At 36.6% G+C, this 27,372-nt stretch overlaps 1 protein-coding gene across 3 annotated transcripts; it reads left to right on the forward strand.

Moving 5' to 3' along the window:
• Nucleotides 1-1,212: 1,212 nt before the first annotated feature.
• LOC139464001 (INO80 complex subunit D-like) lies at nt 1,213-23,197 on the forward strand. 3 transcript variants are annotated; one of them, XM_071245493.1, is made up of 11 exons: nt 1,213-1,346; nt 5,833-6,106; nt 6,901-8,102; nt 11,136-11,241; nt 12,589-12,819; nt 13,138-13,241; nt 14,539-14,672; nt 16,014-16,188; nt 16,703-17,035; nt 17,986-18,099; nt 18,254-23,197. In XM_071245493.1, exons 2-11 carry the CDS (start codon nt 5,868-5,870, stop codon nt 19,318-19,320), a joined length of 3,705 nt encoding a protein of 1,234 aa, XP_071101594.1. In that variant the 5' UTR covers nt 1,213-1,346; nt 5,833-5,867; the 3' UTR covers nt 19,321-23,197. The 3 variants fall into 3 exon arrangements, with proteins under 3 accessions (XP_071101594.1, XP_071101596.1, XP_071101593.1); XM_071245495.1 differs by lacking the exon at nt 1,213-1,346 and adding an exon at nt 1,469-1,752 and having other exon boundaries at nt 16,706-17,035; XM_071245492.1 differs by lacking the exon at nt 1,213-1,346 and adding an exon at nt 1,470-1,752.
• The last annotated feature ends 4,175 nt before the right edge of the window (nt 23,198-27,372 follow it).

Consider the following 27,372-nt stretch of genomic DNA (forward strand, 5'->3'; position numbering starts at 1 on the left):
CTATGAATTGGATTTTAGTACTATTGTCTTGTGAGTATGTTGTTGTGATTTGAAATTCTTTATTGACCAACAAGATTCAGTTATTAAAGTCCATAAACATTGAGTGTTTTGCGGGTTTTGTCGAGTATTTTTGATAAATACATTTAACATTCGTGTGTTAGTTTCAAATAATTTTGCGGGAATCAGTTAGCATTTAAGGTGCATAGGTTTGCTAAAATAGGATGCATGAATAGAGAATACTAAACGAGCTCCCTTGTAATACCAATTTTATGAATTGAGAGAATAGTTCTGGTATTTGACGAGCGCGTTCTGTTCCAGATTCAATTTAGCGGGGTTAAATCTACATGTAACCTAGCTCTACTTTGAAAAAAACAGTACGTATATCTCCTAATTAATCCTGCAATCCGGCGAAATCCCGGTTATGGCACACTTTTATGTAATGACGTCATATCATTGTTAAGAATAGTGGACGCAAAACGCTTACCAAAAGAAACAGAATAATATTTCTAGATCTAGGTATCAACTTTGAGCGGTTATTTTAGATATATTATAAACAGACCATTTCTTCGTTTGTGTTTGCAGTAACAACGGTATTCATAGGATAATTGTCTTCAACTGATATGCGTTAAAACAAACCTGTATCCATGCATATCTATTATGATTTCTGCGTAATATTTGATTAATTGATAACCACACATTTAACATATTGTAACTAAAAGTTATTCATGAAATCCTCTTGTATTATACCTTAATGGTATACTATCAATGCTTACAGATGTAATATGTTTTCAAAGTCTTCAAAGGCATCGCGACACTGCTGTAACCCTTATCTCGCGCAAAATTTATTTCTACCGCCATTGAATCAGAACAAATTAACCAATCAGATCCCGTAGATTGTGAAACTATGTGACTTTGGCCAATGAAATGACTTGGCTGGATGTTGTGCTTCGATTGCCACTCGCTAGACTGCTGTCCTAGTTTTGGTGTATTTCAAAGTGTCAATAAATTAAAATGCATTCATATTATTTAAATAGGAAGGTACAGTGCTAAAATTCATTCCATACTCTATCATATGTATGAGTATGAAAATTCATCTACGCTTCTAGACTGGTGAAATTAAGCGTTTTAAGAGACGTGTCCGATCATGGCCATGTTACTATATTTAGATTTGATCAGTGTTGAGTTATAGAGTGGGGTCTGCGATCTGTAGCTCAAGGGCTGGCCTTCCATGTACCGGCACTACTTACGACTAGTCAACCTCATGTTGTTTTAGTTAACGTGAATTATGGCTGACGAAAATTCGTTTTGGGACATTGATTATGGTCTGGTTTTGTCACAACATGGCCGTAAGTGTGATTTCGTAGCGTCCTGAAGCTTTCGATGGCGATAGCCAAATTTTCATTTTCTCTGCGGAAGGATCTATGGTATACATACGCGCTCATGATTAAACCAATTCTAAGAATATATATTGCTTTATTCTGATATTTTATATAGATTTAACTCAATCTGTGGGTTATATGCTTCAATTGAGGCAAGTAATCGCTCCAGAGAAACCAAGATGGTAGAGCGATAGCAGGACAGAAATACTGCGAACGGCATATCACCTCCACTGTAGGGCTTTGTTCGCTGTTAATAAATAATCTGCATACTTCACACGCAGCCCTCTTGGTCGGCCATTTTGTGGCAGCCATTTGCAATGGAAAATAATGTCTAAATTGGAATTTACAGGCATGATTTGTCAAATATGTAAAGGTAAGATATGTTTTGGGGTCCACGGACTCTTCAAGTAATCATTACATGGCCTTTTTGTGTTGAACGGGCACCTGTTTGGGAGAAAATGACGTCTTAACGTGCGCTGTCAAACAATATTTTCAATAACATTTTTGACGATATTTTATTGTTTTTAATTACATAAGTACAATTTTAACCTCTTTGTCGACCAGGAAATATAGATAAACATATTGTTGTTAAATGTACTTCTTTCAATAGAGGAATAACTCGTTAGGAAGGTTGAATTTTGGAATCGATTGTGGGTTGGGATTTTCGGTAAAAAACATCAATTTCTTCTAATGATACTGAATGATTACAAACTGGTGTCATTACATACTTTAATAATTATTACAAACATTCAATGTTTTAGATTTGATGAGTGGAATTATGCCCTGTGATAGGCAAACGTTAACTTTCCATATCAACTTCCGCGTTCCTGACTATGACAACAAATGCCTCGGATACCAACGTTTTGGTCAAAATAATTTTTGAATCCTTCATTAGATGCTCTGAATCGGTCAAATTGCTTGTTTAAATTGTTACATTACCCTTACATATTGCATATTAAAGTGTTGTCATGTTGATTGGAACATCAAACCTCATATTAATTAATGGAGAGTTCATTTTAGTGCAAAGTGTCTCCAGGATTGTTTTCCAACGAGTTGGGAAATAATATTAATTAGGCCTATGCTTCTGGAGGAAATTTCTGGTGTTTGATGATAGATATTGTTCAATATAAATATATTCTTCGGTATACTCACATTTGTACATTTGATTGAACCTATATTCAAATGTACACATATTGAGAAAGACAGGTTTCATTATGCAGTAGGACTAGACAATATGCGAGGTGTAGCCTCATCTTTCATATTATGAATGTTTTGTTCAGATTATGTTGAGTGAGATATATGTTATTGGCATGATTAGACCGTATGTCTACTTACATATTAACATTCTTCTGTAGAGGTTAGATTAATATGAATAAAAATAAATCTGGCAGAGTAGAAACATAGGTCTGGTTTCAGACATACGTATTGCTCAGAATTGTACCGCCTTTGCTACCATTCAAAACTAAGAATTTTTGGTCACAAGCGCTATGATATGTAGGAAAATCTTCAAAATTTGTTTATTGCTACTTGTACTATGGATAAAAATTTAGCATGTTCCACTGGAAGTTTCTAGTGATGTTTACTATACAAACCTGAGCTTTCAGGTCTTACATTTCTTCATATGAAACTTTTAACAGTTAAGATAGTTGAACTGATTTGATTCAGATTTCTATTGACCAGCGATAATATCTTATCTTTGCACTCTAATGGTTGTATGAAGACTGATCTGTGGGTAACTATTGTCTATGCAGTGAATAGAATGGAGTCAAGTTATTGTATTTAAAACCTGTTTCACTCTTCAGTCACTTGTTGGGTTATGTTCAGAATTTTAAGTATTGAAATGTGTCTGTCAGTATGACAGTGTTTGTTATATCAACTTACTGTCAGTGTTCGGATCATGAGGAGACAGTATCTGAATTTTGGGAAACTTTAATTATTGACATTAGTGTATGTCAAGGACCCCTCGACTTTCAATCCTTGGAAATTCAAACTCTGTACTCTGATGATATGTGTAACCTTTTATAGAAACATTGATAAAATCAATATTTTAACATGAGACTTGTAGTTCACATGACTGTGTTCGTATTGATATTACAAATAATGTAGATACAAGACCAATGATTCTGTAAACTTTCAGGTTATGTATGAACATGATTTAATACATTTCGAGTTTAACCATGCAACCATGTCATTATCAGTTGTCCCTAACATAATGTAGATTGATGGGGAATATATTGTAGAGGTTTAATTTGTCATTTTGAGTTGCTAAATATTAGTATATGTCACAGAGTTCGATTGAAGTTCTTCCCCTAATGATGTAAGTTTCACATAAAATTCAATTTGTGACTGCATTTGTATTTTCATGATATGATCAACTAACAATGCTATCTTTTATTATCAAATAACTAGTATGTAACCATGGTAACATAATCATTCTTTATGCAACTCGTACAACTATAGCAAATTAGCAATGTCATAGTATGATAAGTTGCAAAATGATATGTAAATGAATTGAATGATGTACTTTCTCCAATCATTAATTCCAATTTTGACTTAAGCAGACATGAGTGCAGGAAAAGTCAACAGTGTTAATTTTATACTTGATAATATAAATATGTGAATGCTTAGCCTACTTGACAGGAAATATGTGTGCCATTAAGCATGTTAAGTGAATATGATAACTTAATGATTCAATGGTTCCGAAACTTTCCCCCAAAATTAAGATATAATTAATTTGATGCTTTTGTATATGCTACAGTGTTCGAATTAAGGCATGAAATAACAGGTCCTTGTGATAAGCCTAATGTTTTAGGTGTCCCTAGAATTAAATACCATGTATGGAGACTTAAAGGGCCCCTAGACCCCCTTAATTTTGAACACAGCCCTGTAATGTTTTGTGTTGAAATGAAATTAGCCAGTTGATAAACTTATGATAAAGTGTGGACAATCTGAGACTTAAACCATCTTAATCATTAAACCGAGTAGCAGTCTAATAAGATTTCTATTTAAGACATTTGACAAATAATAGTCTAATGTTGACACTAAGAAGTCATGAAAATGATACAAAACAGTGTTAGAAATTGGCACTAGTCCTAAAGTCCTTGCCAAACTGCCCAATAGTTAAGGTATCATAAGGATTAGTTGAAATTTGCCCCCTTTTAACGGTTATAGGACTATAGGACTAATGCCAATTTCTAACGCTTATAGTGTTTTCCAAATAGGTTTCTGATCCAAATCTGCATCACACTTTATATATGCTTCAACTAAGTGCTTGTGTCACCTCATGACAAATGCAACACGATTCACTTCCATAGACACTTGCCTTCAAATACATGTACTTTATTATATTTGAGAATGTGCAACAATATATTTTCTTATTGATTTGGAAAGAGGGTAGAGATTTTTTATCTGCCATGGCACTCGGCAATGACGACCAAATCTCCAAACCCTATTCCAGCCGGATAAGTGCATAGAAAGTTGGATGATTGAGAATGAGTACACATATTTGAAGGCAAGTTTTGGAGGTGAATCATGTTGCAGTTTTTATGGGATTAAGATTCATGTACATTTTGGCAGGGTTTTTTGTGCTGTATGTTCTGAATCGAGAATCTATTAGGGACTAGGGACAATGCTCCACTCTTGATTCCTGTTTCTAGTTTTAGATATCTGCCTCTTTGAAAATAAGGCTTCCATTAACTAATTCATGTATTGTTTAAACATCTTGAAACTTGCTGGGACTGCAAATTGTCTGAACGTAGTTCACCTGGAAGCTGTATTCACCCTCTCTCTCTCTCACTCACTCACTCATTCACTCACTCACTCAGACAGACAGACAGACAGACAGACAGACAGACCCCATGAAGATCTGGTTAAAGAATAGGTCTTCAGCAACCCATGTTTGCTGTAGGAGGCGGCTATGCTTGTTAGAGGCGACTAACATGATCGGGTGGTCAGGCTCGATGACTAGGTTTATACGTGTCATCGTATACCAATTGTGTAGATCGATGCTCATGATGTCATCACTGTTTTGTCTGGCCCTGACTTGATTATTTACTGACTGCCGTCATATAGCTGGAATATTCTTGAATGAGGCGTAAACAACAAACAAACAAACATTCATACATGTCATAGCCACCAATCCTACTGGTTTCACTAGTAGATGTTGATGTCATCATGTAATATTGAATGGAAACTCAAAACAAGTATATATCTGGTATACTGATTGTTAATGAACCATGCATTGTTTTGTAACATGTACTGCCTATATAGAGAATTACACAATGTATACACAAAGAAGAAATAAGGACAAATATGTTGCAGTCATCAGACTTTTAGGGAATAATGTGTCTTTTTCTTTTTATATGATTGACACATTTATGTTATTATAAATGTTATTGTCATGGTCATCAATATGACATAATAATGCTGACACCTTTTCTTGTTTTTTTTTCAGGAGGGCTTGGTAAAGGCCTTCAGCAAGTCTAACCGATGTGTCTGTCCTTGCATGCGATGTATGAAGGCAAGAATATCCACTATTCTGCAGTTGACAACAAACCGTTATGTTCCTTCAGTGCCAAACTATGCAATCAGAGAAGACTAAATGGCTACGCATTTTGTGTGAGGCATATCCTTGAGGATCCAACTGCACCATTCAAAAGATGTGCATATGTGGCCAAGTCAAGCAATCAGATGTGTACCCAACCAATTCCGAAACATGAGGAAAGATTGTGAGTGTTATTTGACAACAGTTTTATTATTTTTGTATTGTTTGGGGTCTTTAGTACATATAAATATGTCAATTTCAAATGGTGAAGTAGGTGTTTGCCATAGATGAGGGTCAGCACTAGGAGTAGGATTGTTGTTAGTAAGATGGATAAACATGTATTTTGTTTCAAGCGTGCCAGTGGACATGAATAAAGGTGTTAAGTTATGCACCTTGGAAATACTATGTGCCTACTGGGAGAATATTGATCCAGGGCAAGATAATAATGTCAACTCTAATAGGGTCCAAAATTCCTTGTAAGGGCTGATCACAGGTTAAAATCAGTTCTTGATGCCTATTGGTCCTATTATATTTTTTTTAACAATATGTTTTCACGATAATGATGTCAATCACTGGATTGTCTGGTCTAGACTCGATTATTTACTGACCGCCCTCATATAGCTGGAATAATGCTGAGTGCAGCATTAAACAACAAACAAACTGTCAATACCTGTAAATACACCTTAGAAGATATGGGGTAGAATAGGTCTTCAGCAACCCATGCTTGCCGTAAAAGGTGACTCTGTTGTCGTAAGAGGCGACTAATTGGATTGGGTGGTCAGGTTTGCTGACTTGGTTGATGCATACCATTGAATTACGTGGATCAATGCTCATGATGTCAATCACTGGTTTGTCTGGTCAAGACTTGATTATATACAGTCCGCCTCGTATAGCTGGAATATTGCTCAGTGTGGATTTAAACAACAAACAAACTGTCAATACAGGATCTTAAATTTGTGTATAATATTTATCTTTCAGATACTGCAACAATCACATGCAGGTTCTTGGTATGCTTCCAAGAAAAGAACGCAAGCCAAAGAAAGAAAAAGAAGTTAATGTTGTTCATCATGACAACAGACTATCATTTGAAGACAGAGTCAAGTCTAAGTACATCACTAAAATCAAAAATGATGTTTCAACGAAACAACTGTCTATGGATGACCCTGATGATCCTTACGCATTTCCTGATCCAGTGCGGGATACGCCGGTTGTCAACAATGTCAACCCACAGCCGTCACAGATTCTTGAGGTACCCAAACAGCCTCAACCAAGCCCTAATAGGGCAAAATCACCAGGTGATGGGGGGTCTACAATTGCTAAACTCTACCCAGAACTTGCAGAGAAACTGGAAAAGATCAAACCTAAAGTTGAGCCCAAAGTTAAAGGGCGAATACGAAGTTCTAGAACAATGAACAAATTGCAAACCAAAATTGCACAAAATAAGATCAAGGACAAACTACGAAAATCTCAGGAGTCAGGCTCGAATCCTTCAGTGAGCCCTGTGTCATTACCAAGTCCAGATCCTACTCCCGTTGCAAGTCAGCCTCCAGTGAATTTAAACACAGGACAGCAAGTCAATCCTCCCCCTCTCATGAGACTCGAAGGTGCTCCTCATCCTCCACTCAAGCCACCCATTACCCATCATGCCCTACCAACAAATACTGTAGGATTGTCAGAGGTTAATTATTCAGTATCGGCTCTGGCTGCAAGACTTTCACCTCAAATATTACCACCTCCATATCCTGGTCCGACAAATCGGTTACCAGCACCACCACCACCACCACCACCGGCAATGTTGCCGATTCCAACTGTTGTACAACAACAGCCAGCACCTGCACCGGTACCTATACCTGTACCCGTGTCTGTACCAGTACCTGTACCTGTACCCATACCAGTACCTGTACCGGTACCAGTACCAGTACCACAGACTTCAACGGTGATGCCTCCGGCACCAATCCCAGAGCCCCGCTTACCTCCCCCTCCCCCATATGTGGCACCACCAAGACCACCAACTGTGTCAATGAATTCTAGTGTACCAGTATTATCTACAAAACCTCAGCGATTAAAAGATGTTATTGTTGAAAAAGTTGAAAGAACTAAGTTAAAAACGAACTCTGCTATGAACTTCTATGCTTGTTACGCAAAGCGGAAAAAGTACAACCATCATTTAGTCAGCTCAGGTAAGTAAATTTTATTCAATACCAATGATGTGTTACATCTGTTGTTTAGTTTTGTCGGTGTGTGATAAACTAGTCGGATGATCACTGTTAACGAAGGAAAGGTATCCATCAAAGTAGGTATGTAGTGATTTGCATTCATACAATGATACTGACAACTCAAGTTGGCTTTCCTGCTTCAGCCATGTCACCAGCTGTGCAGATATATATATATCTTTATTAGTATGTCCAACTTACCTGTCTCAAGAAAACAAAGTGTCAGGCATGTGGGAAAATATAAAAATATATATTATAATATTTAGTTGCACTCAGGCAAGTATGGAAATCAGCATTTTGAACATTAAAACTTAAAAGATGCTTCATGTGTTTGCCAACTGCAGAAAAAGTACCTGATTAGTCATTATCCTATTCTTCACATCTCCCATTAGCTGTTGCTGCAGTTATGAAGTTTTGTTGTTAAAATTAAAGCTTTTTTTTTTTTCTCTGATTTAGCAGGGCAAGTAAGTCTTGGCAAGGAGAATTTTTAAGTTTACTGCCCTTTGGCAAGTAGGAAATTTTAGTATTGCCCCTGTTCAAAGTCTACACATTATGATACCTTTTTGTGTGCGAAATGTTAATATATTGTGGATAGTATGCCCATTTTGTGGTCATACATAAAATCTTGCAGGTTGACCTTCAGTTTCATTATCATGATAATCATATATGCAGTGATTGCATGATTCAGGAGAGGTAACCATGGCAACAAATGACATGAATAACCATAACAGTTTACATCCCTTCACTAGTTTATTGCATAAGCCATGCTCTCAGGTCAAGCTGTCGCTATATGACTTCATTACTGCTGATGAAATAGGACATTTTGGCTATGTGATTGAACTATGCCATATTTTGGTTTGGAGTTAGTTAAAGTCAATGTTTTATAGGATACCATCCAGGGCCCTATTTGCAATATAATACATACACCAGTGCAGACTATTATTGAAAAGTGCAACCTAATATTAATGTCAACATGCACCTTGTGCTTGTAAAAAAAAAAGAATTCAAATTTGTGCCTCACTAACTCTTTCTTTTCCATGCAACATCGATCTTAAAACATGTTAAACACACTCAATACTGCTAAGCTATATTTGTCATACTAGATCCCTGATCCCTGTGTTATGTGTAATTTTTCATGCTTTCATGACATCATCAAACTGTGGGCACCTTTATGCACATGTTCATATCGTGTTTTCCAGCAATACTGTATTATATCATTGATTTATGTAACATCATGATACAAACATCAGAGACGTGAGATTTTATGTAGTCTCGTTTATGCATCTCTGTTTCAACTTTGGTAACTTTATGGGACCAGGTTGCAACCTGGTTTTGTCTTGTGCAAATAGATTTTAATGTCAACATGCACCTGGTGCAAGTTAAATCAAGTACCTTCAAGTTCAAACAACCCCTGCCATCATACATTTTAATCTTGAGGGCACGGTTACATTACTTATATGTTCCAATGAATCTGATGAATGCGAAAAATGAACTTTTTGGAGAGGAATGGCAGATTTGTAGTTATATTTTGTTGAAGTCACTGTCAGTGTTCAGAATCTCAAGATGTAAGTCAAAGTCAAATATCCCTGAGTAATATACAAATAATGAATGTCTTCAGGGGAGATAACCATGGTTAATTGCTCTGTCAGCTCTGTACCATTAGGTGTTGCAAGTGGACAGAGATTGAACTGGGAAATTTGTTTGGATTTTAGCTCTTCTGCCTGTTATCATTAGGTTTGTGAGTGCTGAATAGTTGAGATGTTTTTTTCCTTTTTATCCACTAGCCTATAATGAAAAGGTTTGGTTGTGAAATTTGATGTTCTCATTAAAAACCTTTCTAATGAGAGAAAATATTGCCACATTAAAATCGATTAATGATCCGAGTCTTATGGGCAATTAATTTTTGGCACCACAAGATGAAACAGTCAATAAAACATGACACTTGTGTGGGTATGATATTTGTTAACTATGATATGATAGGCTCTGTTAATGTTATCTTGTTAAAAGCCTTGTTCTCTAAATTATTATGGTCCTGTTATCATTGACATACAAGTCACCTTTGCAAAGCTAAACATTTAGAAAACCTAGAAAGATCCCTGGTTGTCTGAACAAACATCACCAGAACAGCACCTTTGATCATTTGATTCGAGTAGCAGTAGAAATATAAATCAATACTGCAGTATAAAATCACTTAATGTAGGATTATTCAATATATTTCCCATGTTTTTCGTCAAGGTCACATCCTCAAGAACATCATAAGGGCAATGAGACATCATTAGAACTTGGGTTTTCCCATTTGGAAAGACTGATAATGTGTATGAAAGTTCAAGGTCACATCCATAGAAACTAGGTCATGTCAATCACAAGTCCAAAATAGGAGTATTTCTTTCTGTCTATTAAGCTCAGCTAATAACTGTCCTTGTATGAGAACTTGTGTGAGATGCTGCCTAAAAGGATACAAATAGGATATTACTCATGGATTCTGGTCCAGATTTAAAGGTTGACACTTTACAGGCTGTTATAACTTATATAGCTGGAATATTGCATCATCAAACGAACAACACTATCACTTAAGATTTGAGAAGGCTAAAAAATTATTAATGTACAGTTAATTTAAGATTACTGGTAGCTTTTTTTCAGGATTTTTTAACATTTAGTAAGGTGCAATCAGCAGCTTTGCTATGATTTTCTTTTTCTCAAAGACGTTTGATAGCAGCGTTAGAAATTGGCACTAGTCCTGTAGTCCTTGCCAAATTGCCCAATAGTTAAAGTATCCTAAGGATCAGTAGAAATTTGCCATTTTTAAGTGTTTTGCTATATGTTATCATTATTAGGACCAGGGGACTAAAAATGTTAGTTTCTACCGCTGGATAGTCTTTTACAGTTTTCAACATTTCTCTTTTTCTCATACAGTATGAAAGACCAACGCACTATTAATAAAGTCCATTTTTTTATATGTTGCACGAGACATATTCATTAATGTTGTATGTTGATTTGTAGGATTGTGCAGCTCATCTGAAGATGATAGTGATGATGAAAATGTTGAGATGTTGCCTTGGCAACCTGGATGGTTCTCTGCATCTTCTGATGATGATAATGAAGAAGAGTAAGTATAATTTACTGAAAAAAACTTCTGTTGTTATGACCTGTTTGTCCCAATTTGCCTGTGCATTAATTTCATGTGTTCTGTGAGTAACACTTTACATCTTGGCACATGTCTGATGTTATACGGTTTACTTCGAAAGGATTTAGGTGATGGTACGCTATATTATCACGGTAGTTGTTTATAATGAATCATAATGGCATATACTTACTAACCTTTGAAATATGTCATTTGCAAATTGTTTCTCCTTTTTTGTTGAACTTTAGTGACACATCAGTAAGAATTGATCGATGCTGATTTTCTTTAGCGAGATCGGTAAACAAAGCATCAGCCATTAGTGATTCAAGGGTGGCAACTTTATGTTATAGCGGCATGGCTATTTTTAGGTATGATACATGTGGAATATGTGCTTTACATCGCGTCCTGATCATCATAATGCATATGACCCAGGTTTGGGTCAACAGACACTGTTGATGAAATATGCATAGATTTGCATAGGTAAACAGTCAACAGGTTGACTTGTGGATTACGAGATTAGACTATAACCATCAAGTGTATCCATATTGCTCTTATACATGACAGCTGCTAATTACCAAGAGCATTAATGTCTTTTCAGAAAGAGGTATATTGAAAATCTAAATTATTTAATCTAAGTGTCTGTCATAAAAGCAGGTATATGAGGAAATCACTCACGGCTGTATTAATAGGACACTGCAAGATAAGGGTTCGGAAATAATTTGTAGATGGTTTAAAGGACCATTTATCCAGAAAAAAATAGATACTTCAGGGTCTAGGAAGTTAATATGCTGAATATGACATACAGTAGAACATGGATATAACGAACTACTGAGGTCCGGAGAAATCACTGCGTTATATACGTTGTTTGTATAATACATTTGCTCGGAAACGTCTTCTATCTTGGCTAAAACAAAACACAATACAAATACATTGTAAACGTTATACATGTTTCCTCCCGCATCTACCGGGGATACAGTTAAAAAGTTCCGAAGGATACAACTTCAAAAAGTTTGATTATATACATAAGTCGGCAGTTCGTAGATCACTTTGAACTAAGGGTTTCAAATGGCAGTGTATTCTGTTGTATATTTTGTCAGACACCTTTCTTTCCCCCCTCCTTGTAAGAATGGAGTGATTCAGGGACGCAGAATCCTGTGATGGTATTGATACTGTTATTGAGTCGACTTGCCGATGACCTGAGTCATGATCAGCTTGAAACCCAGTATACATGTTCTGTTACTAATGTCACACCTACCCCTAGGAAAGGACCATGAGTAGCCTTCGTTCATTTGAAAGATTATTAATATTTTTTTATACATTACTTCTTTACAGGCAAATGGGTGAACTACCAATCCATGTGCGGGCAACCAAATTGACTTTATTGCGAGCAAAGCTGCGTCGTCAGTGCTATCAGTCAAGGAAGGCAACTTGTACCAACACATCATTACAGACCTATGATAATGAAGCTACTCTAGCTCTAATCAAAAGTGCTCGTGATAGTCCTGTCTCAACTGTGAAAACTTTGTGGGAAATACTCAAAATTCCACAGAAGCAGGCAGACAGGTTTGTAATTGTTTTGTTTAATAACAAAAATGTTGAAAGTTTAAAGTTAGATACGTTAGATTATGTGGAATAAAAAGACAACACTTTCAAAGCTTCTTCAATGAATAAGTTATTGTGCTTCTACAAAGTTCTTTCTTATTGTAACACTTGTTAATGGAGGTACATCAGTGGTACACAGTTATGTTAAATAGTCAGCGATTCGCATTTGAGATATCCTCTATGGCTGCAACATTGTGCAATATTGCATGAAGTATTTAGTCTTTCAGGATTATATGTCATTTTGACCAATGATTAATATTATCTTTTATTTGTTTTCAGATATAAACGGAGAGGTCTTGATCGTAGACCCTGCCTATACAGGAATGATGAAGATGACAAATGTCTTCAGAGGGCTTTACCTTACACAAACCACTGTCTAAAGCGTATCCTTTCATCAGTTTCATGCAGTTTCAGTACCATAGTTATGTTCTGATACAGTGCTGGAGCGATTGATCAAATACAGTAAATCTTCCAATTAATGCATTTCCCAATTAATACAACTGCTGACCCCAAAACAAATATGCGACTCAATATAAATGCGACGCTCAGTGCAAGTCTGAATATATTAAGCTTTTAATTACATCAACTCTTAAAGTTGTTAGTGTCAGTTACTTGAATAGTTTCAGTGTATTAAGCACACATTTGTCATACAGTTGGATTTCCTGTTAATTCAATGAATTAACTCAATGAATTTTGAAGCACAAGTACCCACTATTAATCAACTGTTTAAACAAGGGCTTCTGTTTTTGACCTATTAATCAGTGATTAGCTGTACATGGAAATTCCATGACGTAATAAATGTGTAAATATCAGGTGGCAAACAGTGATGAAGAGTGCAGTGATAGACATTTGTAATCTCGTGCCACAGCCATTGGTAAACAGAGCTTGTTTTGTCCATAACTAAAAACTATGCATATATTTGTTGTTCTGGATAGTTTCATTGAATGTTACTTATTATTTTGGTCAGTTGATGCTGGAAATCACTTGATTGTATTGTGTTTGGTTAACATCAGACATATTTGTTTCATATGCAGAAGATAAGCGATTACAATGGATTATTGAGCAATCTCAATGATTGATGTGCTTATACAGAGCGATATACATTCATATACTTGTACTGTTTCGGACATGGGTAGCTTAGCAGACTGAGGTACTACAGTTTGCTGTGTTGTCTCCCTTTGCTGTGCCAGGATTGACCCTGGTTATTATCCTTGGCCTTTCTCATGGCTTTCTGCTAACATCTAACTGTGCCAATTTATGCTTTCTTCCCAGATTGAGCTGACAGTAACATACCATCTGTGATATGGTTTGGTGATAGTGAGTTTGAATCATAGACAAGCATAATCACTCCTTCCTCATTAAAGCTGACTGCAGTCTAGGATGGAAATGCTTGTAAGCAACAAAATAATTTCGCTTGATAGCTGATCACCAGCATCATTATTTTGCTGGAATGTTAATGCTTTTATCAGGGGTAAAACAATACATCATTTACTAATGAAAAGACAACCAAGCTCTGACTTACTGCAACAGTGAAATTATTCAGCTTGGACTTTTTATCACATGAATATGTTTTGACATTTATGTTGACAATGTACAATTAAAATTTGTCCTGAGTCAATGTACCATTTACCAATTAATCATCCATATACACATGTCCATGTCTTCCTTTACCAAGTCAAGATATCATGTACAATGTTGACCAGCAGCTGTTCGATTACTGCACAGCTAAGTTTGCAGATAACACACAGTGCTGTGTTCCAGTCTTTGACATCAGGCATGGGTTGCCTCTCTGTACTGAACATGGAGCAAAAGTTGTAAGTAACTTCTTTTTTTAGGGGTAATGTAGGCTACTCTGAATTCCAGCCTCCACAATCTGTTTGGCATGTAAAAACACTTTACAAAAAAATACAAGATTTCATATGAAAAGGTGCTTCTTTAGTTTACTACATTTGGACGATATTTTCTATGAACTTGTGACTTAAATAATTTACTTTCTAATGCTACGTTAAATTAAGCTTGTTCAGACAGAAGATTTGAACTCAAACGCATATTTAGATGTTTGCTTTTGTTATTGGTTCATTGCTGAATGCTCTTACGATTTACTTTTTATCCCCTACCAGAGAGAGAAGAGAAATGAAAATTTACACACTGACATTACTGGTCATGATCTCAAATGAGATGGAAAATTAATTTTTTACAGTAATGGCCCTTGCTCTGTGCTTTTCAACTTAGTGCATACTGTGTGAAATGGGGACAAGTTTTCTCAGGAACTACTGAAGTTACTTGAATGAAAGTTTGCATGCCAATCTAAGAGATACTTGTCAAACTGAGTTTGAAAATTGGTCCCGTAAATTGTTGTTGCTTTACAGAGTTACGGCCCTTGATCCATTTTTTTTTCTTTGTGAATAGTGTGTGCAATGGGGACAAGTTTTCCTCAGAAACTACTGAAGTTAGCTTATCTAAGAGATACTTATCAAGACTGAGATTTTTTTCTAGAGAATGGGCATTTGTGTGTAGTAATTCACATTGAATCATTTTTCTGATGACATAAAGCTGTTCTTATTGAGGCTTTATATAACTCCTTTTTTTTATAGATTCAATATATTCACTACTATATGAACAAACACAATTCGAATGTGTCCCATGGCAGTAGATAGTGATAACGCGGTTTCCATGTTAATAGTACTGTTGGTTATATGACAATATGTCATTGCACTCATTGGGATTTATTGGTACTCACTAAATGTTATCAGCCACATGCTTATTGTAATGATTACTCTGGTGTAAAACCTCAATCATTCGCTATCATGCAAAGTTCAATGTTTCGTCTACTTGACTGTTAATATTATGGTGATAGTACATGAACAGCCGTAGATGTCTTCAGGAATTCTTTCAGGTGCAATATGGCAATACGTGTACATTCAATATGAGGAACAATATTACAGATTTTTTGGGGTCACTTCTTTTGTTTTATTTTGGTGATATCTTTGTGTTTGTGTCATCGTAATTACTGTTTTAGATGTTAATTTGTTGACATTAGTCAATAAATGCCTTTCCCTAATTTAAGAGTTTTGTCAAGCTGTAATAAGATATTTAAGAAGAAGAGGAATTAGAATGCATAACTTTTTTCTGATAATAATATTTTTAACCCTAAGGATAATCACCAGAAATCAGGAGATATCGACATCAAGAAACGTCCGCGGAAGAAAACGAAACCTCCAGCACTTACAAGACCACCAAAGAAGGGAAAGAAGAAAAAGAAGAATCGATATATCCGTCCACAGAAGCCCATTCCACCTGCAGAGCCAACGGGAGATCCGGGTGCATTTGGTAGGAAAATATTTGTTTAAACATATTGGTTATTGAATGAAATCAATACTCAAAATGATTAAAAATTCAGAAGTGTCCCATGAAGATGTAGTTAAAATGTTATGAAAGTTGATTTTGATCTGCGTATATAAATTAGTATAAGCTGATGTTACTATACTCTGGCTGCAGACTAGAAACTAAAACTGCTGACTGTAACAAGAGGTCAAACAGATGCCAACATAGCTGCTTACCAATATCTAATTATTGGCACTTTGTTTGGATACTACAGTTAAAGTCACTATTTGAACACCACAAATTATGAATCCAAGTAGAATACTTAAATATCACCTCCAGCAGGCTCTTGAGTCAGATCCCTGATGTTTACTTACAAGGTGCTTGTCACTCCTATATATTGACTTAAATGGTTATAAACCTATGAGCACTTTGTGAAACCAGGCCCAGAGCCCTCAACATTTGACTTCTAATAAATTAATGTTCCCTTTTCACATGATTGTTCGAAATTCTTTGTTTCCAGCAGCTGTAGTAGCAGCCGCAGTAATGGCTGCTTCAGAGAAAGAGGAAGAGGATAGCTCTGATGGTGAGAAGGATGAAGAACACTCAGCATCAACATCTACATCAATGGACCACTCTATCACAGAATCTTCTTCATCAGGGCCAGCACAAGTGGCTGAGAAGATGGAGACAGAAGACTCGGAGGAAGCACAAAAGAATGATGAGGACAAGGAGGAAGACGAGGAGGAGGAGGAAGAGGAGGATGATGAGGAAGACAAAGAGGAAATGGAACCTGAGGGTGCTCTCAGCAATGTGCCGCTTGAAGAAATGTTGCCAGCATCAGGGAGGATAGAAGGTGAAGAATCAATCATATTCCTTTTTTTTTTCTTTTTCTTCAGAAACATGAACTTTAGAAGACTATAAAAATTGTGGAAAAAAAATAAAACAATTGATAATGCGTTATCCATGTTTGCCAGGAAGCATTGATATTTATTGTGATGACTTATTTATATCAACCTAAATATTCAAAGAAATTTTCTAAATTATGTTCTCAATATAATTGTACCCCCTGCTATTCATTTAATGCTTCTATATGATAAGTAGCAACAGTATAAAGGCAGTTTGGGTTCAGTTTGATTAACTTGCATGCAAATATAGATTTTTTTTGTTTATGTGAGATGTCATTTACATTTGGTCAATAGCTGTTGGTATAAAATCCAGCCAAATAGTGTAGATTGCAAACATTGTGAGTGGAGTAAGATTTTAGCTTGATAATCAAAAGTATTTAACCAATAGTATGTGTCAATTATTATGAAGCATATCCAAATCAACTGTTTATTCTCAAGGCATTTTCATTGCTTAGCTGAACAATGTTTTGTCTTTTATCATAAGCTTTAACAAGTAACCGAAAAACTTTCTCGTGTCTCATGATTATGACAAAATTGATATACACTTTTGGTACTGATTAAGAAGGCATTTTGAATGCAGTTCTGACTCAAAACATTGTATAAGTATGGTATCTATTTATTGTTAAGGTCTAAGCCTTTATAAAAAGGAACCATATCATTTCAAGTGGTAAACTACCCAAGTATTATAATTTTATCTTATGCTAACTTATACTTATACTCATATGTATGAGTCAGGATAAGTATAAATGATATTTTAATTCTAAATAATGCATTCTTGCAAATTTGCTGATTTTTTTTTGGTGCCTGGCTAATTGAAGCTGCAAATAGCTGGAAGATTGCTCCTGCAGTGTTTAACTATGATCACTCATTCGGTCCTAACTGCATTATGTGTTTTCAGATATTGACAAGACCTTTGAATTGCCTCTGGAGCAGGCCTCCAGGCTTCTAGAAGAACAGGACTTTCAGGATGTGTTCAACAAAATTCCAGATGAAGCTTTTGATATTTTCTCAGGTTTGTTTGTTTCTACTTTAAAATTTATGGTTTAATAAAACATGATGGTATATTTTTACAGATAGTAAATATCTGTTTTGTAATAGAATAAAACATTTAGGTTATCATTTTGAGTACCGGTGATTTGATTAACAAGGTTTTATTTAATTTTCAGGTAAAAATGGTGATTTTGTTCCCACATTGCAAGAAACTGAGGAGCTAGAGCGAGCACTTGCTGCAGCAACAAAAGATGTGTATTCAGCCAAAGACACACTTGAGAAATTAGTGAAAGGTGAAATTACTGATGAACTCAGTTTGCAGACAATTGCAGAGACTATATTGGCTCATGGTATGCAGAATAATGCTGTGGAAGCAAGTTTTGCAGGGGAATCTGTCCCACCAGATCTTCTTCAAGAAGGACTGTATGCTTTGTCTCGGAATCTCACAACTGGAGGAAATGCTGGTTTTACTCCTTCTACAACAGTATCTGCCAATAATGCCATATTGAGTAGGCTTCAGGCTGGTGTGTCATATTCCCAGAACCAATCTGTGACCGTTCCATTCAATGGCGCTGTGACTTCTGGTAATAGTTCTGGAGCTGGGCAGTCTACAAACATTTCACAATTGGCGCCTGGTTTCCAGAATACTACAGTCAGTGCTCAGAACATTGGTACCACTCTACCAAATCGGACAACGATGGCCCCTCAACGGGGCTTCCAAAATTCTCAGGGTGTGGCACATGCTGGTTATCATGGAAACCTGCCTTATTCAGCACTTTCTCAACAATTAGCAATGTCTCAGCAGACTCCAAAAGGACAGGCAATAGCAAGCCCATCTTCAGTGGGGCAGCTGCATATAGACTCATCACATGTCCTTCCTCATTCAAACTTGCCACAACAACAGCCAATCCACTCACAACCTATCATCCCCTCTCAGCTATCCGGTGCACGACCACCTTGGCCTCAGGCTGCAGTGTCCAGCACTAATGTCAATTACCAAAATGGATTCCCAGGACCAGTTGCCCAGGCCCCATTTATACAGACAGTGAACATTGCAAACCCAGTTGGGAAGTTTCCCACAAGTGCTCAAGCTAACATGACAGACTTTGCTAACAAACAGGACCCACATTTCGTCGCCACGCTACCACATTCCAGAGGGGTTCCCGCCATTCGGCCCCCTGTCCAGGGATTTGGATTTACTTCCGGAATGCCCCCTTTTACCTCCAGTAGCAATGGGTCATAGTAGTGCGCTTCATGCCTGTAGCGGGAATCAAGAGATGTTTCTGGTCAAAACACTTGGGTGTTGAAACTGTTACATAAAATAAGATCCAAACTCACTATTCATGAACAAGTTTATTCATAGATCATGTGATGAATGTATTAGTTGAAGAATTAAATTCAAATTGCATACAAATTGTTCAGTTTGTAATTAAATTTGAAGCTGGTAACATTACACTGACATTTACCTGTGTTCCTCTGAAAATAATTTTATTATCAGACAACTAATACAGAAAGTAAACATTATTGCCTGTATTTACACTTTTATTCTTGTATGTGTATTTTCTTGCTGTTTGTATGTGCATGGAAAGTATTTGTTTCAGACTCATTCAGTTTACTTTGTTACTACTCGAGTACCAGCCCAAGTGTTTTGACTACCGATATCTTGCATGTCCTTGTTATACGGGTAGAAAATGAAATCCTCAAAAGAGGGTGTGATACTATAATGAGAACACATCTGTGCCTATTTTTTCAGATTTATTTTGTTATAATGTGGTCCATCCATATTATAATATAAGAGAAAGGCAGCCATTAATGTTTTCTTTCTTGTTCTGTGACTGTTGTTGTTTTATGTTACATATATATCAATTTCAGTGGTTGTAGGTAGAATGTATGTATATAAGAGATCTCTAGTAATATTTGTGAGGAATTTTATTCTAGTCGCTTGAACATACTGTACAGGATACAAGAGGGGCTGATAATGTAAAGAGAGTTGTACAGATGTACAATAGCGAACATTTGTAAATACCTGTAAAGTGTCGTTTAATAACCTTGTTGATACTCTTTCATCTTTTAAATCATTTACAACTCATCCTATATGTCTAGAGCTGAATATTATTTCGGTACAGTTTAAACAGCATTGAATGCCAAGAGAAGAAAGTTCTTATGACTCTTAATTTAGCTTTTTTGAATGACGAGTCCTGCAATTTGTAATTCATATTCAACCGTTCATGAGAGAGGCTGTCATTTATTAGCATTTCATCAAGTGATATCTGGACATATTTATTCAGTGATTTATGCATGTTTTGTGTCAATCATAGTTCATGTGATATTTGTGAGATATTGTCAAATATCTGTGTGTTGAAATGTGATAAATTCTCTCACTGCTGTCTTGTGTGCATGTTGATAGTCAACATTCATAATGTATGTTTTGCTCACCATTATCATGTGGAAGAAAAGAAAACAATTCATTAATACAAATATTAAAGCATGTCTGGATTGAAATGGCAAAGTAAATAGATAGTAGTTATCTATATTCTAGTTATTTCATGTCTGTACCCTGCAACAGCCTTCTTCATATAATCTCGAATACAGTGCTTGACTTTCCTCTGAATATCGAAATGGATAAGGGAAGGGAGATAAGCGGGGATAATTACTGACACAAAAGGAGGTGTTTTCTTGTCATGGAAAAGCCAATTTCTTGAAAGATAGGAAACAAGGTTTGTTGACTTCATGAAGAGCATGTGATTATACACAGATTTTACAATATGTTATCTTTATGAACTATGGACTTAGTTTGGTTCAGATTTTGTAGATTGCGAATATAACTTATTAATTTGAAGACTGTTTGTGCTTCGTTATCAAACTTATCAAATAACAAAAAAAAAAGTTGTCTTGGCATTCAGTGTAGTTTAATCTTTACCTTTTCTAGCGACTTTTGTCCTTCCTATCTCTTCCATAGTTAAACAGATTTACAATTTTTTATCTGTTGTTTAGACCTGTATTTTCATATTGAATGTTTCATCTTGTTCATATGCTCCCATCAGTTTCATGGATGAAAGGTGTTAAGAAAGAGAATGAATTTATACACATGGTAGCAGTGTTTTCTAGATTACCTTTGTTTGTAGAAGTCGTATAGTTGAAATTTCAATTTGACAGAGCTAGTATGATTAGTATCATTTGTAGGCGTTACTTGATTATGATGATGTTCTTCATGTCTGTCTCTTTTGCCAAAACACAGGTATAGTGATAAGATAGTTTGATTTATTATGAAAAATACTCATTAATGGTGTTTCTGTAGTGTTCTAACATTTTATAAAAAATACACTTTTTGTTACGTTCATGAATAGAATCAGTTGAAGTAAAATCTTCTTTGATATACAAAATCGAAGATACTTTCTGCATCCAACTGAATTTCTCTGTAGGTGTTTAACAAAGGTATGACTCATCCATCATGACTGTTTTCTAATATTATTCATTAAAGCTGACTTGCTACCAAAATTTCTAAAGTGATCTCCAAAATCCATGACAATGATGTGATAAGTGTATCCCAATCTTTGAACAATTGTCAGTGTAAGTGATAGGTTTGTGATTATACATAATGTTCAGTATGGTTATTGGCTTTTTGCCATATTTATGCCTTCAATCTTATTCACTGATCATGGTGTTAGATGTGTTTATGACATGTGTTATGAGTAATGTATTTTTACCCACAGGCAACAACAGTTCAATTTACATAATCATTTTTCAGGATGATAATGTTTCCTGAAGTGTGTAATCAAATGTTCTCTACATCATTAACAGGCTGTCTTTCTACTCAGATCATTATCAGTCATCACAAGTACCATTATGTTTGTTTTCAATTTGCTATCACATTATGAATTATGCTTTCAATGTTAGCTATCAGATAGTTGTTATTTTCAAACACCATTGACAAGTTGGATTGTATTTATTTCATACAATTGTTATACTTTTGGGTGACAGTCATACACACTTTTTGAATAGACAAATCAGATGTCGTTTCTGCAAAGTAAACTGCACCTTTTGCATTTACCAAAAAGTATCAGCTGCTTCAATGTTGGCAACAACCAGGACGGCCTACCACATAAACTGATACACTCAAACTTGAAATCACACCTTGACTTGGTGAGTTTCTCCACAATGGTAGGTTGTTTTGGGGTGTTTTTTAATTATTATTATTTTTTTTTTTTTTTTTTCTCAGTTTCTGCATGCTGTTTGAAAGTGATCAGGATATATTAGGCATTTAATTAACTGCTTTTCAAGGAAATAGTCCTATTTACTGTTTTTATTAAATCTAACAAACATTCATTTGCAGGAATTTGCTTTGAGATAGCGATTGTTGTAGGTGCTTAATTTAGTAATCCACCAAAAAGTCCAAAATTAGTGAAAATCTTGTCATTCTGATAAAATGGCTGTCAAGGTGATTGCAAGTTAGGGGGCATCATTTTGTGCAAATTTTCAGCTTCTAAGATAATGTCAAAGGTCATCATTTCTTTGCATTTTCGAGCGATGTTTTAGTACACTCTATATACAAAAGAAATCAAATGGTACGGTTACTTCAGTTAGCTGTGGAATCATGAACTTGTTTGTTGTCCATTTATAGACCTTTGTTGTTTAGTTTTCAGTGGCCTATTTGTGGCATCTGTTTCCCTTTCCCTCACAAGAAATGCCCTGAACAAATTCTGGTCCTACAGAACTGGGGTATTTCACAGACTTATGTGGTACAAAGATATTGAGGCAATATCTGAAATATTCAATGACATCATTCATGTCTATTTAATGTAATGCAATGATATAAGTTTTCATAAATCGCATGTTAAAAAAATGGCTGTAAGCCATGATTATGAAATTGATGTATGATATTTTTGTTGTAGATTTGTTATCTAGATTAGTACAAAGTTTATTTTCTATGATCTGAGCCTCATTATGGTCATGCACGTTATCTACCATTAATTAGTGTGAGAGACAAGGATGTGTGTGTATCATTGTGCTTGTGTGATCAGTGGTGCTGTTGTCGACACATCTCCAGGGCGAATATGACAACATTTGTGTATCATTGGAACTGTCACTCCTCAATAACTGTTGTGATGCAATAAAGTATAAATACATGATGAGAGTAAATGGTTCTTGTTTGTTACCTTACATTGAGAATCATCCCATCATGTTGTTAGCTGAGAAAAGTGAGGGAATGCTGTTATCCTGCTGTCAACAATATTTTAGCACTATTCACTATTGTCAGTGTGACCTGTAAATGATGAGTCAAGGATTAAACACTACCCCAGTTTTTGGTTCAGAATGTTAAAGTGTGAGTGACAGAAAAGTCTTGAGTCTGGAGCTCGAGGTTTTACATTTTCAAACAAAACCTAGGAGGACTACTTCATCCCACTTATTAACCTATCACAGATGGTGACCATTATTTTATAAAAAACAATTGCAATAACCTCTAATGAAGTTTGACTTTTTCTTTGTAAGACTTCATCATAGGTATGATGGTTTAATTTCTCCTGTTAAGACCTGAAGAGTTGAGAAGCTGGTGAAGTTTGGACTTTGTTTTTTCAAACGTCCATAGTTCTAAAGTCAAAGACAAGAAATCATTATGAATGACAGGAACCGGCGTGGGACCCGTGAAAATCCGGGTTTGAATAGGTCTTCAGCAACCCATGCATGTCGTAAAAGGGGACTAACGGGATCGGGTGGTCAGGCTCGCTTACTTGGTTGATGCATGTCATCAATCCTAATTGTATGGATCGATGCTCATGATGTCAATCACTAGATTGTCTGGTCCAGACTCGATTATTTACAGACCGCCGTCATATAGCTGAGTACGGCGTTAAACAACAAACAAACAAATACAATGCTCTTAAGAATGTCTTTTTCAAGTATCGTAAGCCAGCAACAGATATTTTACGCCCGTTTCCCAATGTTCGTGGAAAGTATGTTTGGAACATTAAAATGTTGATAAATGTTTTACAAAAATATATTTCGGTTTATAAGCTAGATAAAACACTTCCCCTCGGGTATTTGGGATATACAATACCCCTATCCTTGGGCTAAAACCTGGGGGTTAACGTCCTTCGGTTTTGTTCCGCAGATGCGGGTTTTAAATATCATAAAAACCTCGGACTTGCTTTATCCTACACATATAAATTCCAGAAACAAACATACAAAAACTCGGGGTATCCTAAAGTGAAACAATCGTATAGCGGTATAAAAGGAAATTTACGACAGCCTCCGAGAGAACGACCATGTGCAGCATGCAGACAATTGATCAACCTTTCATCACTCACCCCAGTGTTTACATATTTAACCAAATCGAGGGACAGTTTTATCTGCCTAAGAAAAATCAGGAACAATATCCGTCAACAATTTTCAAACACACTTTCCATGAGCCTTAGGAAGCGGACGTTAACCATCTAGCATAATCCGTGTGTAATGTTTAGAAACAAATATCAGCATAATTCCCTATTTAAACCACTGGAAATTCACAGAGAGAAAGTTGCCCAAAGGCGTCATTATTGTTATCCAAACTTGAAATTCTAGAAAGTATCAAAATGTGAAAAAGTAACATCTCCGTCTTTAAGGGGAAAGAAAAATGTAATTTCAATGATTTTATAGAATTAACAGAAGTACTGAAGCTCCCCTGGAGAGCATATGTAGTCACCAGCTTAAACACCAAGACGGCCACTGATCATAAGTTGCTATGGGGCTTTTAACACAAATATTGGTACAAACTAACAAGACACTAACAGTCTTTACCATGCCAATCTCCACACTACCGCAGGACATGGATGGATATTATCCCCTGTAATGGCTGCTTTGGGGGGTTCTTTCCGTTTGACGAGGGGAATTAGTCTGTTTTACGGACCCTGATACAAATATATCAAATACAGCCCATGCAAGTATATAATGTTTGGCAAGTCTAGATTACTGCAGTATCTCAAAATGAAGAGAGTCTCTGGGCTCTTTCGCTCGTCAGATACCAGAACTATTCACTCTTTTCATAAAATTGGCATTACACGGGAGCTCGTTTTGTATTCTATATATGCCTGAAGGAGTTGGGACCATTACACCAAGCAATATGGGGCTCTTTTTTATTATATTTGTATTAAGATAATCGAACAACTTCTTTTCTGTACGGTATGTTAATGTCAGAGACTAGACGTTAGTCTAGAGGGGAATCTATTACGGGTGAAATGAACTCATCCACAACGTGAGTTAGAAGACAGTTACATAATGTTTGAAATATCAGACTCAAATGGTAGAGTCTATGACGAACGGATCCTGGACGACTATCTTGACGTTAGCACCACAAAAATAAAGGCTTTCGTGTTGAATGTTGTATTGTACTATAACTTCTAATTTGGAATGCACACAATGCCTATAAGAATTTATTAATGACCAGTCGGGTGTTACAAAGTGTTACCTGGTTGATTGTACCCTTGAAGATCCGGGGTAGAATAGGTCTTCAGCAACACATGCTTCTCATAAGAGGCGACTAACGGGATTGGGTGGTCAGGCTCGCTGACTTGGTTGATGCGTGTCATCGTATCCCAACTGCGTGGATCGATACTCATGGTACCAATCTCTGGATTGTCTGCTTCAGACTCGATTTTTTACAGACCGCCGCCGTATAGCTGGAATATTGCTGAGTGCGGCGTTAAACAACAAACAAAAAAACAAACCCTGTGCGAGTACGTTCCTGCTCACTCAATAGCCACGTTACAGACATGGCCCGAAGTGTGGCATCGGTTGGTGTCTTGCACCATGATGTCTGTATCCGTGACGTAAAGGATCCAAATCCATGCACACTTTTTGTCTGGGGCGGTATACGGGCCTCGGTGATGGAAGAATTTGAACACACAAGCCCGCGAAGTATTGTCGATGGAGGATGCATGAGTGTTTTGAAATATTAAAGGTCACAATCTGAGCGCGTGACTTGGTTGATGTTTTTGATGACTCTAACACTCAAGATGACCATGCTACTATAAATCAGTTAACGCGCCCGAAATGTTCCAAACAGATAATTATCATCACGGGGATTGGAAGGGTCCACTCTGTAAATGCTCTTATAGCTTATGTATCGTAGGCAGTTTGGCAGGGTATAGGTTTTAACAGGGAATATATAAGACATATATACTCCCTGTTAAAACCTATACCCTGCCATACTCCCTGTTAAAACCTATACCCTGCCATACTCCCTGTTAAAACCTATACCCTGCCATACTCCCTGTTAAAACCTATACCCTGCCATACTCCCTGTTAAAACCTATACCCTGCCATACTCCCTGTTAAAACCTATACCCTGCCATACTCCCTGTTAAAACCTAGACCCTGCCATACTCCCTGTTAAAACCTATACCCTGCCATACTCCCTGTTAAAACTTAGACCCTGCCATACTCCCTGTTAAAACCTAGACCCTGCCATACTCCCTGTTAAAACCTATACCCTGCCATACTCCCTGTTAAAACCTATACCCTGCCATACTCCCTGTTAAAACCTATACCCTGCCATACTCCCTGTTAAAACCTAGACCCTGCCATACTCCCTGTTAAAACCTATACCCTGCCATACTCCCTGTTAAAACCTATACCCTGCCATACTCCCTGTTAAAACCTAGACCCTGCCATACTCCCTGTTAAAACCTATACCCTGCCATACTCCCTGTTAAAACTTAGACCCTGCCATACTCCCTGTTAAAACCTATACCCTGCCATACTCCCTGTTAAAACCTATACCCTGCCATACTCCCTGTTAAAACCTAGACCCTGCCATACTCCCTGTTAAAACCTATACCCTGCCATACTCCCTGTTAAAACCTAGACCCTGCCATACTCCCTGTTAAAACCTATACCCTGCCATACTCCCTGTTAAAACCTAGACCCTGCCATACTCCCTGTTAAAACCTATACCCTGCCATACTCCCTGTTAAAACCTAGACCCTGCCATACTCCCTGTTAAAACCTATACCCTGCCATACTCCCTGTTAAAACCTAGACCCTGCCATACTCCCTGTTAAAACCTATACCCTGCCATACTCCCTGTTAAAACCTAGACCCTGCCATACTCCCTGTTAAAACCTATACCCTGCCATACTCCCTGTTAAAACCTAGACCCTGCCATACTCCCTGTTAAAACCTAGACCCTGCCATACTCCCTGTTAAAACCTATACCCTGCCATACTCCCTGTTAAAACCTAGACCCTGCCAAACTGCCCACGATATATGTCTTCAAACTAGAGAAAAGGTTGATTTTCATGCAAATCTACCCTAAATTAAA

Source organism: Haliotis cracherodii, unplaced genomic scaffold, assembly GCF_022045235.1.
Source record: "Haliotis cracherodii isolate W230 unplaced genomic scaffold, xgHalCrac1.p SCAF_16, whole genome shotgun sequence".
Taxonomy (NCBI): domain Eukaryota; kingdom Metazoa; phylum Mollusca; class Gastropoda; order Lepetellida; family Haliotidae; genus Haliotis; species Haliotis cracherodii.

Coding starts and splice junctions, on each gene's coding strand:
- LOC139464001 (XM_071245493.1), top strand. CDS start 5,868: ATGTGTCTGTCCTTGCATGCGATGTATGAAGGCAAGAATATCCACTAT. Junction 6,107..6,900: donor CCGAAACATGAGGAAAGATT/GTGAGTGTTATT, acceptor TTTATCTTTCAG/ATACTGCAACAATCACATGC. Junction 11,242..12,588: donor GATGATGATAATGAAGAAGA/GTAAGTATAATT, acceptor ACTTCTTTACAG/GCAAATGGGTGAACTACCAA.